The 14,851-nt window shown below is 48.3% G+C and overlaps 1 protein-coding gene across 10 annotated transcripts; it reads right to left on the bottom strand.

Moving 5' to 3' along the window:
* LOC100272265 (uncharacterized) lies at positions 1–14,089 on the bottom strand. 10 transcript variants are annotated; one of them, XM_035964459.1, is made up of 9 exons: positions 13,635–14,041; positions 13,422–13,468; positions 12,587–12,631; positions 12,004–12,265; positions 10,621–10,754; positions 10,342–10,528; positions 10,027–10,259; positions 9,837–9,929; positions 6,656–7,011 (listed from the first exon to the last, which is right to left on the bottom strand). In XM_035964459.1, the coding sequence occupies exons 4-9, from the start codon at positions 12,035–12,037 to the stop codon at positions 6,985–6,987; spliced, it is 708 nt and encodes a 235-aa protein (XP_035820352.1). In that variant the 5' UTR covers positions 12,038–12,265; positions 12,587–12,631; positions 13,422–13,468; positions 13,635–14,041; the 3' UTR covers positions 6,656–6,984. The 10 variants fall into 10 exon arrangements, with proteins under 10 accessions (XP_008666159.1, XP_035820352.1, XP_035820350.1 ...); XM_035964457.1 differs by having other exon boundaries at positions 13,086–13,468; positions 13,635–13,768; XM_035964455.1 differs by having other exon boundaries at positions 12,587–13,468; positions 13,635–14,077.
* Positions 14,090–14,851: the final 762 nt, after the last annotated feature.

The raw sequence follows: 14,851 nt of genomic DNA on the forward strand, positions 1-14,851 counted from the left end.
AAAAGAAAAAAATTTAGGTAAGTCTATAAATGACAGATACAGAGAAGAGATATATATATGGAATTGAAGACAATTTTAGAGATAAAAATTGTTTTTCCTTTTCCTTTTTACGGGAGCACTAGGGGTAGTTCTGCTGAAAAGTTTTAACCACACGAATCCCGGGTTGGGTTGCAACATCATTGCTCATGCAGCTCTTCCAATGTTGATAAGTATCCGAACTCTACTCAAACACATTGGTCACTTGGGCCAGTAGCAGCATTTGGTGGATCTTGCTGACAGACAAATTTGGAGGCATCATTCGAGTCCACCAAGAATAAAGAGCTACAAAAGACAAGGGTGACTAAAAAGTGTAGGAGACAATCAGACAAAGGGTGACTAAAAAGTGTAGGTAATTGCTATCATATGTACATCTTATAAAAACTTTAGGGGGTGTTTGGTTTAAGAAATCACTCAATCTAAAATGAGGTGGTGCATCATAGATTTATTCCTCAAATTTGGTGAGATGATCTCATTCATCATATTAGTACTAACTAACTATAAAGATGAGCTTGTCATGTACGGCATCCCCTACTCCAGGCGACGTCGCGCCCGCGACATACGCAGGGCAGCCGAGCATGCAGCACAGGAGGCGGCTGCCCAAACCAATTAGCCGCTAGGATTAAGGCAATAAAAGATATCTAGCCTATTATTTAGGAAGGGATTACTCCTTTCTGTTAGAAGTTATCTAGCCTATTATTTAGGAGGAGATTATCCTTATCTGTTTCAGCCGTGGGCTATATATAGATGTAATCAGCACTTGAGAAGGGGAGAAAACAATTATCCATCTCTCTCTCTATCTCCTCTCAAGCCCAGCCGCCGTAAGGGGCATAACCTTCGGTTCTGGAAGACACGGCAGGAGACTACGAACTCCGTAGTCGAGGGCCGCCTACCCTTGATCACTACGCCCTTGACATCTGGTATCAGCGATCCAGCCGATCCTCCACCTTCTCACCAGCCGCCGCCAGCCCTAGACCACCGCCCACCCCACCCTCGCCGACCTCTTCATCTGAATCTGCAACCAGCCCAGCAGCCACCATGTCTGAGCCGTCTCTCGCCGACGTGCTGGACATGCTCAAGACCATGACCTCGGAGATGCAGACCCTCAAATCCGACATGGCAGCCATGAAGGACAGGACTGCGTCAGCGTCTGGCACCGCCGATGGCAACCAGACCGACAGGCCCCGCGATCACGACTTCTTCCCAAACCATAAGAAGTGGGACTTTCCCCGCTTCGACGGCACGATCGATCCAATGATCTTCCTCAACAAGTGCGAGGCTTACTTCCGCCAACATCGCACCATGGCAGAGGAGCGCGTGCGCATGGCGTCCTATCACCTGGACGAGGTCGCGCAGCTATGGTATATCCAGCTTCAGGACGATGAGGGCACCCCATCGTGGGGACATTTCAAAGATCTCCTGAGCCTCCGGTTCGGGCCCCCGCTCCGGTCTGCCCCGATGTTCGAGCTCGCCGACTGCCGACGCACCGGAACCGTGGAAGAGTACGCCAGCCGATTCCAGGCCCTTCTACCTCGCGCCGGTCGGCTGGAAGAGGCGCAGCGTGTCCAGCTCTTCACCGGGGGTCTTCTACCGTCGCTCAGCCACGCCGTCCGTCTCCACCATCCAGACACACTCGCGGCGGCCATAAGCTTGGCTCGCCAAGTCGAGCTGATGGAGAGCGACCGGCAGGTACAACAACCAACGCGGCCAGCACCGCTCGGTCCCCCGGGCCCCGCACAGCGGGCTGCCCTGCCGGCAACAGCGCCGCTCCTGGCGCTTCCTGCCCCTCCAGCAGCCGCTCAGCAGGGCCGCGGCGAGAGCAACCAGAGGCGTCTCACACCAGAGGAGATGGCGGAACGACGACGCCAAGGGTTGTGTTTCAATTGCAATGAGAAGTTCACCTGTGGCCACAACAGATTCTGCCGCCGCCTTTTCTTCTTCAATGGTGTGGAGATCGATGACGTCGCGCGGGACGGCAACGCGGCAGCGGAGGATCCCGGCGACAAGGAGGCGCCTGTGTTCGCCGTATGGGCCGCACCAGGGGCATCCACCGAGGAGTCGCCGTGTTTCTCCCTTTCCGCTCTCGCCGGGGTCCGCTTCATCGACACCCTCCAGATCGGCGTCACCATCGGCAGCGTCCGATTCTCCGCGCTCCTGGACTCGGGCTCCTCGCACAGCTTCATCTCGGAGTCCGCAGCACGCCGCACAGGGCTCCCTATCTCCGCCCGGCCACGCATGACGGCGACGGTGGCCAACGGCGAGCGAATCACCTGCCCAGGTGTTTTGCACCACGTCACGTTCTCCGTCCAGGGCGACGTGTTCAGCACCGATCTCTTCGTCATGCCGCTGGCTGGGTATGATGTCGTTCTGGGCGCCCAGTGGCTCGGCACGCTCGGGCCAGTAACGTGGGATTTCAAGCGCCGCACCATGTCCTTCATGATGCAGGGGCGCCCGATCTGCTGGCCGTGCGCCCAGGGCGCCATCGCGGCGGCCATATGCTCCACCACGGCCTCCGCGTCCCTCCTCGACGAGCTACTGCACTCCTTCGACCCCGTATTCGCCGAGCCTCAAGGGCTGCCTCCACCGCGCTCTCGCGACCACCGCATCACCCTCCAACCAGGCGCCCAGGCCGTCGCCGTGCGGCCGTACCGCTACCCAGCGACTCACAAGGACGAGCTGGAACGCCAGTGCACAACGATGCTCTCCCAGGGGCTCATCCGCCGGAGTTCCTCGGCGTTCTCTTCACCCGTTCTATTGGTCAAGAAGCCTGAGGGCTCGTGGCGGTTCTGCGTCGACTACCGCGCCCTGAACGCCATCACCGTCAAGGACGCCTTTCCCATTCCAGTCGTCGACGAGCTGCTCGACGAGCTCCACGGCGCCAAGTTCTTCTCCAAGCTGGACCTCCGCTCGGGCTATCATCAAGTCCGCATGCGTCCCGACGACATCGCCAAAACGGCGTTCCGCACGCACGATGGGCTATATGAGTTCCTCGTCATGCCGTTCGGCCTGTGCAACGCTCCGGCGACATTCCAAGCACTCATGAACGACGTTCTGCGTCCCTTCCTCCGCCGGTTCGTACTGGTGTTTTTTGACGACATTTTGATCTACAGCTGCTCTTGGGCCGACCATCTCCGACACCTCCGAGCCGTGCTCACCGTGCTGCAACAACACCAGCTGTTCGTCAAGCGCTCCAAGTGTGCGTTTGGGGTGTCGTCCATCGCCTACCTCGGCCACGTCATCTCTGATACCGGCGTCGCCATGGATCCCGCCAAGGTGCAGGCGGTGGCCGACTGGCCCCAACCGCGTTCCGCCCGCGCGGTCCGCGGGTTCTTGGGCCTTGCGGGCTATTACCGCAAGTTCGTCCACGACTACGGCGCCATCGCAGCACCCCTAACGGCGCTCCTGAAAAAGGAGGGGTTCTCCTGGACTGAGGACGCGGCGACGGCATTCACAGCCCTCAAGACCGCGGTCACCTCGGCCCCGGTCTTGGCGCTTCCGGATTTCACACGACCTTTTGTTGTCGAGTATGACGCCTCTACGCACGGATTCGGGGCGGTGCTGCTCCAAGACAAGCACCCCATAGCTTTCTTCAGCCGCCCCGTCGCGCCACGACATCGCTCCCTCGCTGCATATGAGTGAGAACTCATCGGGCTCGTGCACGCCATACGCCACTGGCGCCCATACCTGTGGGGACGGCGCTTCACGGTCCGGACAGACCACTACAGCTTGAAGTTCCTCCTCGACCAACGCCTCGCGACAATTCCGCAACACCATTGGGTCAGGAAACTTCTCAGTTTCGACTTCGAGGTGGAATACAAGCTGGGCGCCTAGAACACCGTCGTGGACGCGCTGTCCCGTCGGGACACACCTGACGGCGTAGTGCTCACCATCTCGGCCCCGCGTTTCGACTACATCGAGCGGCTACGCCAGGCACACGCTCTCGACCCTACCCTCGTCACCATCCGGGATGAGCTGGCCGCGGGTACCCGTACAGCCCCGTGGGGCCTCGTCGACGGGCTGGTCACCTATGATGGCCGGCTGTACATCCCTTCCACCTCGCCACTCCTCCTGGAGATCGTGGCCACGGTGCACGGGGACGGACATGAGGGCATGCAGCGCACTCTCCACCGACTCCGACGCGACTTCCACTTCCCCGACATGCGTCGCGTCGTCCAGGACTTCGTCCGCGCCTGCCCTACGTGCCAACGCTTCAAGACGGAGCATCTGCAGCCGGCTGGTCTTCTTCTTCCACTACCCGTGCCGACTGGAGTGTGGACTGACGTCGGGCTAGACTTCATCGAGGCTCTGCCCCGGGTCAAAGGAAAATCTGTCATCCTAACGGTGGTGGATCGCTTCAGCAAGTACTGCCATTTCATCCCTTTAGCTCACCTGTACTCTTCTGAGTCTGTGGCACAGGCGTTCTTCACCGACATTGTACGCCTCCACGGGATGCCGCAATCCATGGTTTCCGATCGCGATCCAGTGTTCACCTCCACGTTCTGGAGGGAGCTGATGCGGCTCATGGGCGCCAAGCTACGATATGACCACGGCATTCCATCCGCAATCCGATGGACAGTCAGAGGCTGCCAACCGCGTCATCGCCATGTACCTACGTTGTTTCTCCGGCGACCGGCCACGGGACTGGTTGCGGTGGCTGCCTTGGGCAGAATATACATACAACACCGCGTACCAGTCTTCTCTACAGGAGACACCATTTCGGGTGGTATACGGCCGCGACCCGCCCTCCATCAGATCATATGAAGCAGGGGACACGCGTGTGGCTGCTGTGGCCCAAACAATGGCCGAACGTGAAGAATTCTTGGCCGACGTCCGTCACCGCCTAGAGCAGGCCCAGGCGATCCAGAAGCGCTACTACGACAAAGCTCACCGCCACGTCTCCTATGTCGTTGGGGACTGGGTGCTCCTCCGACTCCGTCAGCGGCCGGTGGCTTCCATTTCTCAGGCGCCGAAGAGCAAGCTTCAGCCCCGCTTCTTTGGGTCGTACCGCGTCACCGAGCTCATCAATGAGGTGGCAGTACGTCTCGAGTTGCCTCCACGCGCCAAGCTTCATGATGTGTTCCATGTCGGCCTCCTCAAGAAATGGGTGGGCGAGCCTCCCGCGACACCACCACTGTTACCCGCTGTTCATCATGGAGCCATCAACCCTGAGCCGGAACGTGCTGTGCGCACTCGCGTCGCTCGCGGGGTTCGACAGGTGCTCATCCGCTGGAAGGGAGAACCCGCAGCATCCTCCACATGGGAAGACCTCGACGCCTTCTCCGCCAAGTACCCAGCGTTCCAGCTCGAGGACGAGCTGGTGGTCGAGGGGGGGAGAGATGTCATGTACGGCATCCCCTACTCCAGGCGACGTCGCGCCCGCGACATACGCAGGGCAGCCGAGCATGCAGCACAGGAGGCGGCTGCCCAAACCAATTAGCCGCTAGGATTAAGGCAATAAAAGATATCTAGCCTATTATTTAGGAAGGGATTACTCCTTTCTGTTAGAAGTTATCTAGCCTATTATTTAGGAGGAGATTACCCTTATCTGTTTCAGCCGTGGGCTATATATAGATGTAATCAGCACTTGAGAAGGGGAGAAAACAATTATCCATCTCTCTCTCTATCTCCTCTCAAGCCCAGCCGCCGTAAGGGGCATAACCTTCGGTTCTGGAAGACACGGCAGGAGACTACGAACTCCGTAGTCGAGGGCCGCCTACCCTTGATCACTACGCCCTTGACAGAGCTGGTGATAGATCAAATCATTTTATTCTACAAATCAAACAAAAAAACTGAGTAGTGAGAAGATGATCGACAAGTTTATTATTCCTCAAACCAAACACTCTATTAATGTGCACTTCGTTCTTGCATTGTCCAGGAGGTCATATGATTGCCCTACCTACACTACACTTCAAACTTTCTATTTTCTAGCACTACAAAAGATTGATTCCCAAGCATTTCTTGCTTCAAGATGTGCACGGATCATTCCAGCTCTATTGTTTGTTACATATATAGAAGCAGCCCAAGTTCTCTAAATTCTAGTTGCCCAACAGACCAATACGAGACGTGTGCTCTTATCCTAAAAATTTACAGAACTAACAGGTTGTCTAATTTGAAAAAAAATCAATCATTCTATATGAGGGGTGCATCATAAATCTAATCATCAATTTGATGGAATCACTTTTATTCCTCATACTAAAGTACTAGTAATTAGTACCTTGCGCCGAATAAATTGATAATCAATCACTCAAATTTATTCCACAACCAAACGAAATTGTGAAAGAGTGAGAAGATAACAATTAACTCATTGTTTAAACCAAATACCTTTGGCCCTATTTGGATCCTTTGAATTGAATTCTATTCTAATAATCATAATTTAGGCATAGATAAATTCAGTTAACTAATTAGTTGCTCGTGTATTGCTACAATTTTTATATATTTACAATATTCTATTCTTTGTACAATACAAGCGAACATGTGCTACAGTGGTTAGGAGGTGAGCATTGTGTTTCTGGTGGCCTGGGTTTGAACCTAGCACACACACACCATTTTTTGATTTCGCAATTCTCGCGTGTGGAGGATGACATGAAGAAACTCTCACTTTAAAGGTGAAGTGATTTAAAGGTGAAGTGATATGATTTTATGTGATACTAGGTGAGTGCCCGTGCGTTGCAACGGGGACATATAATACCACGGTAACTTATATACAAAATGTGTGTTATACTGTTATGAAAAAATGTTTCATAATCTATTTGTGATCATGGTCATACATAAATTTTGTTATTTTAATCTAGTTGTTTCACCACTACATTGCAACCATCAGTATCATGTCGACTTCGATATATGCCACGATTTCCATGGTCTCATCGTTGGAGAGCACGCCCCACGCCTGCCGGAAGAAGTTCCCTCGTACACCGTCAGTCATCAGGCACACACCTCCATACGCGCTTGCTAAAAAAACAATTGTGTGTTGGGTGCCTGTGCGTTGTAACGGCATACAAAATATTCATTAAAATTTTAGTGCACAACGATTATTGTTTAGATCATCTAAATAGTGTTTAGACATAATAAGATGGTTTAGACAACATGACAATGCCATAATCTATATTTGAGTTCTCAATAAAGCAATAAGAGCAAAACAATTTTGGTGGTTATAAAAAGAAAATGCAAAGCTTTAGAAACATTACTATTAGTTCACAGGTAACAAATTAAGATGACATACAACAATGCGCATATGACACGTAAATCAATAGTACAGTCACATCTGAGAAAGAAAAGTACTATTGATTTTCTAGACAGATAACAATGTCAAATCATATTCCAGAAATATTATTTATTACAAAAAGTAAAAATTATGTATGCTATAGTGCTGGCGCATCTGAACTGGACGAGAACAAGCTTTATAGATATCTCGTGAGTTCTACATGAACTTGTTCCTGATCAAAGCAAATTCACTATATGTCGCTGACCACTTTTCTTGAATCGACTGAAGCTACAAATCTTGGATCCAATCAACAAATAAATAAGTGCTACAAGCAAGTTCATCTACTCCATGTGCGCTGGAAGAATTTGGTGCGAAGATCTACACCGTTGGGTACATGGACTGGTTGAGATGCAATTAAGTTCACCTACTTGCTTGTTGCATGTGGTATTCATTGTATCGTACTCGTACATACCAGCTAGGCTACTTGGAGAGCTATGGTTTGATTATAAACAGCTTATACCATCTAAATGAGCAACAATATAGGGGATGACCAAATCAGCAAAAGAATGTAGCTACTTTCCATTTTGCTGAGAGTGCAAGTCTTATTGCAGAAAGATCAAACCTGTATCACTCTAACAACAATTCTAATACTCAAATGGAAAAGACAATTGCAAAATCAGGAACCCACGACAAAACAAGAAAAAGAATAGTCCGCTTTCAGTGAAATGGATGCCACTTGCACCTAACAATAGCAAATGGTTGCGAGTTCGAATCTCACCATTTACAAAACATATAAGTTTGATTCAAAATGATAGGGCAACGGGTAAGGTAATAGGGTAGGGTTGGAGAGTTGTTCCTAGAATTTAAAAAAATGTTTTGCTGTTTTTTTTTAATTTTTTCGATTCTTAATTTGCCGAGTGTTTTTCTTTGCCGAGTGCTTTTTTCGGACACTCGGCAAAGACTTTGCCGAGTGTCAAAAAGCACTCGGCAAAGAAAAACACTCGGCAAATTAAGAATCGAAAAAATTAAAAAAAACAGCAAAACATTTTTTTAAATTCTAGGAACAACTCTCCAACCCTACCCTATTACCTTACCCGTTGCCCTATCATTTTGAATCAAACTTATATGTTTTGTAAATGGTGAGATTCGAACTCGCAACCTCTCTCTCGCGCATACCCTCCTATACCACTACACTACTACACCAATTATGTTTATATTACGTTTCCATTCCCCATGTACTATAACAAATCGAGAGTAATTTGATTATTTAAGGCACTAAATGAGTTCATTTGAAAATGTGACCAACTATAAAGTTGCATAACTTTTTGAGATCTAAAAGTTTTATTTTAATAGTTTCTACATCCGAGATCGTTTATAAAATTTGAATTTTAAATTTAAAAACTTCACATGAAATTTTCAATGATAAGATGATTTCAAATCAAAAAATTGTCAACTAGAAAGTTTCATTACATTTCAAGACCTACAACTTTTATTTTGGTGGTTTTTCCATCCGAGACAGTTTGAAAAATTCAAATTTCAAAATTCAAACATAGTTTTGCATAACAAGATGATTCAAACTAAAACATTGTCAACTACAAAGTTTCATAACTCTTCAATACCTACAACTTTCATGTTGGTGGTTTTTCCTTTCGAAGTCGTTTTCAAAATTCAAATTTTAATTTTTTTTAAATTCAGACGTAGTTTTCGTTGACAATATGACTTCAAATGAAAAAGTTGTCAACTATAAACTTTTATAACTTCTCAAGATTTATAAAGTTTATTTTGGTTGTTTGATAATTTGTTTATCTCAGATGATGGTTCTAACAATATGCACAAATTCTATACGTCTCTCTCGTAGTTTCATAAACTACGAGAGAGATATAGATTTTATGAACAAATTTATTTTTATTTTGTCATATGAAGAAATGTTTAATATATAAATTGTACATCATAATGAGTTATACAAATTTGTAGTTGAAAACTTTTTCATTTGAATTAATTTACTACTTTAAAATGTGATTTTAAAATTGTCTTTGCCTAGTGTTGGAGAAAAAACACTCGGCAAAGAGCTCTTTGCCGAGTGTTGTATTTGTGACACTCGGCAAAGAGCCCTTTGCCGAGTGTCAAAAATAAAACACTCGGCAAAGAGCTTCTTCGCCGAGTGTTTTCTTTTACCGAGGGTTTTTTGCGTGGCACTCGGCAAAGAGCTCTTTGCCGAGTGCCCGAAATAAAACACTCGGCAAAGAATATGGCACTCGGCAAAGAGCCAAATTCCGGTAGTGACTTCTAATACACAAACAATGTTAGCGGGGAATGCTTTTGTACTTGCTAATATAACAGTACTCCCTCCGTCCCAGTTTATAAGGCGTAACCACTTTTACCATTATTTTTACACTACTTTGCTATCAAGTCAGCAGTGAAAAGCACTTACTAATTATTCTTCACTCATGCCCATTGAACATAGATTATTTGTGAATTGCTAAACCTTTTATGCTCACTCTTCGGCTGGATTCAGAATGATGCCAGATGTTCTTTTTAAGGCAGAGTGGTGGCATATGCATAACTCGAGAGCATCACTCGAGAAGAAGAGATGACCCACCTTAGGCAATTCACGACCTATCTCAGCAAGTAGATCTGAAGTAGAGTCACTATTCCTGAGGTATATTTGCAATATCTTCTGTATAAGATCACCCTGACAGACAACAGAACAGGGAACATATTAGTAGCTACAAGCTTATCACCTATCAGCTAGCACATTAAAAAGGTAGATGGAAGGAACTTAAGCTTACTTTACTCTGCCATCCTTTTCCAACATCTTCGCTAGGGAAATCAGCACTGAGCAGCTTATGAGCTGAGTATCCAAGACGCTTTCGCAGAAAGGAAATGATTGCTTTGGAGCATCCCATGTGTATATTTTTCCCATTTGGTTCCCCGGATTTGTCCAACAACACAACAACAGAATTTACAATTGATTGTATAGTAATTAACACATCAGAAGACAAAAGGTATGAAAATGAGGACACTGCAAAAAAAATAGTGCACTAAAATTAGGTGAAAAAAGGTTGCATAATGTCCAAGCACTGTGTGCACAAATAGCTAGTTACCTGAATCCATAATATCCTCCAACATTTTACATTCTCCACAATATAGGTAATCAACATTGCAAGGACCAAGAGATGATTGGAACTCAGAAAGAACATCATCAAAATTTTCAGTTGGCTGTAAAGTCTGCAAAAGTTGCTTCAGAATTGACATGTTTGGTTGATTCAACAGATCAGGAATGCCAAGTAACTGCAAAAGGCACCAGACTTGTTAGCATTAGCAGCTTCAGTTTCTAGATCTCGTCTATTTTCAGATAAAAGAAAATACAACAATAGAACAACCTTCCTGTAGCAGCCAAGAATCTCTTTGCATACAGCAGTCACAATTGATGACTTGGAGACAACCACATATGGTATGTTTGGGTTGCCAGCAGAAGATGAATGTGAACTCCAGTCATCTAAACAGCTCTCTAATTCTGAAGAGTAGTAGCTTATCATGTTACCAATCGAAAGCAAGGACATTCAATGAAGGATTATACGAAATGCGGACATTGTTTTTCTCAAGCAATGCAGGAAAGTTGTGTCATTTCACTAAGAAGAAAAGATCCACAAAGGAGGGGGTGTAATCCCTCCCAGCACATACAACCCCGACCATTAAGAAACCGACTCAGCCCACTAATTATTAATTCAAACATTGTAAAAGTAACACGAAGCAAAAATTATGGAATAGAAGGTTACCATCTTTGATCATTGAAACTGCTCCATCCAGATGCTTCCTTAAAACTAAGAATAGTGGCTGGATTTTGTCAAGAAAATCTTGTGTGCTCTTATGGCAATGAGTAGTAGTATATTTTGCTTTAGAAGTACTAAGAAAAGGCTTGATTGAAGGATTCAAATTATCTAATTTGTTGTGCAGATCACGGAGAAGATATAGATATGTTGGTAGTTGCGTGACGAAACAGCCAGACGTTAATAATGTAACCCTATTTTAGCAACAATTATCTAGTAGGAATGAAGTACCTCGGTTTCAAGGTAAGAAGATGAACCTTGACACTGCAAAAAAAACTGATTGTTGGCAATTAAGATAGGAAGAAAAGGTTTTCTAATCCACTGGTCAATTTAAACTGAAGAAATCCATAATTTGGATAGAGCTCACATTTTTTTTCAGATAATCTCCAGTCCATATTTGCATTGTGCGCATTTTACTGTTTTGACGACTAAATTAACTGAACTGGCCAGGCTTGCTGCATGCAAACAAGAGAAAAGGAAAATGGCCGGTCTGCTCCTCCTAGGCTAAATGTTCGGCATGAGCCAAGGCAAAGAAACCAAGTCATCTCCAGTCCACGCCACCTGCTGCGTACTCGAAAACCAAGCTCCGGGCAGTATAAAAAACGTTTGTGCAATAGAAGAATATCATATCATCATCATCATCCTACAACTCTAGTTTGTCAACAAAAGGATGCCTGCATGCTGATTCGCGTGTTCCAGTATCGGATTCTGAAATGAAAATGCACCAAACCCTACAAATGGTAATCAACAGCAGCACGCAACGCAATTCGGCAGCGAGATCCAAAGCGAGAACCCAATCTTAATGGTGAAAATGAGGATACGCACGCTAGCAGCAGCCGAACCGAGACGCAAATCAGATCTACTGCCAGCTGCCGCGGCAACGGCGGAGAGAGATGAAAGGCGAGACGAGCTGGAGCAAGCTGAAACGAAACGTACCGTTCCTAGCCGGCGGTGTCCCAAATCTGGGCATTGACGAACTTGCCGTCGACCTGGAGAGAGCAGGTGGCGAACTCGTCGCCGATGGTGGACTTGGACTCGAGGCTAAACTCGTTGCGCGTGAAGCGTGAGAGCAAGTTGGACTTGCCGACGCCGGAGTCGCCGATCAGGACCCTCCTGCCCGAAGTACCAAATAAATCGCGGTAATGGGGAGAGAGGATCTACGGGCGGATCGGCCAACATTACTTCTCCATTTACTAAACTGAAAAAATGAAATCAACTTTTAGATTCACATTTCATATTTTCATCTGATTGGCCATAATGGAAATATATTTCGTCTCGAAAAGGTAATTATATTTTTTATGGAGCAGGTTCTGCTAGTGCAATCCCAAGTTCTAAACAACAAAATAGCAAGCAAATCCTTGTAAATAAATTATAAGGAGACATCTATAGGTTTCATAAATGCATACAAGAGAAACCAGTACGTCCAACAGACAAAGCATACCATGTTTTACAGAGGTATGGCTTAGACTTTATGGCAACATCCAATTGGTTCAAAAATAGGTGAGAACATGATTAGTACCTTCCGATCGGGATCAGCATAGAGGTATTCCAACGGAAAGGGCAACTGCATCAAATGAATTCTAGAGTAAATTATTAAGGTTTGTGAGTTCTTTGCAGAATGCCCAAAAACAAACTAAAACAGATAGGCATGTCTATCTCTCCTTCCGTTAGAAATTTGTCGTCTAGCAAACCAGTAAACAAGAACAATGGGTTACTTGGTCAAAACTCAGAGCCTAAAAGCAGGTTCAGTCTGTCTGTGTGTCTCCAAAGATTTAAAGCTAGGTTACCAAATGGAACATATACATACACGCTCCTCGGCAAGAATACGGGCTTTAACTGGAGTGCTAACACCAACAACAATCAGTTTTACTCCCGCAGAATCAAATCTCTCCTTTGTGTCCTTCAGAACAGAGGCCAACTCCCAGCTACACGGAGGCATAATCAGAGCCGACAGCTAGCTCAAAGGAAGAAGTTGATTGTAAAATATGCTCATTGCCGATCCGTAGTTCCGCACTCACATTGGAAGCAAAAACGCGGCCAGCGGCCAGCCGCCCACGGCACGGCTAGACCGCTACCAGTCTACCACTGCTTTCGTTGTCGCTGCCGCTGAATCCCATAGCGCGGGCCGCCCACTTGCTCGACCGCCAAGACGCCACCCCCGACAGCGACGGTGTAGATTTTCCATTCCCCCCTACGACGCGGTTGTGCTCAGAAACAGCGAGCTGGAGGATCGGACGGCAGGGCATGATGTGGACGGTAGGGCCCGGCCGGGGCGCAGAGCAAAGAGATGATAGGACTGCGGCAGTCAAATAACAACCATGTTATACCAGCTACAAAGAAGCGTCCTCACTCACCAGCATGGGCACTCGAAATGCCTTAGCAGCGCAACAACAGACACTCCCTGCATAGACAATCAAACGCTGGGCTAGTCATGTACACGCAATAGGGAGGCTGGTTTGTTGAATCGACGGTTGCAAAGACTTTAAGAGTAATTTTTGCCCAAATACAACGACAAAAATCTCCCTAGTTGGAGCAAGACAGACGAGGCTCGGATACGGCGTGTCTACCTCGTCCTAGTCCCACAGGTCTCTGAACAGGACGGGCTCGCCGGTGGCCGCGGAGTAGATTTCGATGTCGCCGAGGGCATCGCCGATACCTGGCCCAGCCTTCATTGCTCGCTCGATCGGTGAACAGATCCCACGCCTCCTCGCTCTGCACCTTCACAACCTTGGAGTTGCCCAGCCCCGGTGGTGCTGGATCTCCATAGGGCCCCGACGAGCTAGGTAGGCAAGCCTCTGCGCCCCCCTTGCTCTTCTCCCCGACGAGCTTGGGTTTGCTAGCGGGGACCACGGTCGGGGAGCGGTCATTGCGGCCGGGGAGGACGTGTCGGGGTCTGGGGAGGCGGCGAGGGGGGAGAGGGGGTGTGGTTGTGCTGGTGGGGAGAAGGATGGAAGGGAGCATGGATGACGGGCTCAGGGCGACGGCTGTGTCGGAGCTCGGGGGAAGGGGCGACATTCACGGCGCGATTGGTTGACGGACGGTGTGGTAGAGATGTCCAAACGGGCCGCCCGGCCCGGGCCCGGTGAAGCCCGGCCTGTTTTGGGCCCGGCCCGTCAGGCACGATTAAAAACCGGGCCGGGCCGGCTAAGCACGCGGGCTCAATTTCTTGTCCGAGCCCGGCCCGCAACGGGCCTAAACGGGTCGGGCCGGCCCGTTTAGCACGAAAAAAGTGGGCCGAAAAGCGGGCTATGCGGGCCGAAATGCACGTTTTAGTGTAAAAAAAGCGGGCTTAACGGGCTTAGAGCTAAACGGACCGTGCCGGGCTAGCCCACCATGCCTAATTTCCTGTCCGAGCCCGGCCCGCTTATTCGTGCCGGGCCGGCCCGGGCCCGCATATAACCGGGCCGTGCCGGGCTCGGACCGGGCCCAAAAAACGGGCTTCGTGCCGGGCTCGCGGGCCTCGTGCTTATTGGACATCTATAGGTGTGGACGCCTACACACCGTGCTTATAGAGTAGTAGGGATATACATATTAAAGTTGGTCATATGTGAGAGATATTTATATGCTATATTTTTTACTATAAGCAAGTGAGCAGAAGACCATGTTGTTGAACCCCAAATTGAGCAGGCGGACGGTCCGGCCCTGAGGCCGGACGGTCCGCGGTCCGGACAGTCCGCGCCTGTGGGCCGGACGGTCCGCGCATGCGCAGAGCAGTTTAGGGTTCCGAGTTTTGTGCTATGTTTGTTGGCTAGATTTGCGGAATTAGCTCGGAATCCAGTCGTGT

The sequence above is a fragment of the Zea mays genome, chromosome 1 (assembly GCF_902167145.1).
Source record: "Zea mays cultivar B73 chromosome 1, Zm-B73-REFERENCE-NAM-5.0, whole genome shotgun sequence".
NCBI lineage: Eukaryota > Viridiplantae > Streptophyta > Magnoliopsida > Poales > Poaceae > Zea > Zea mays.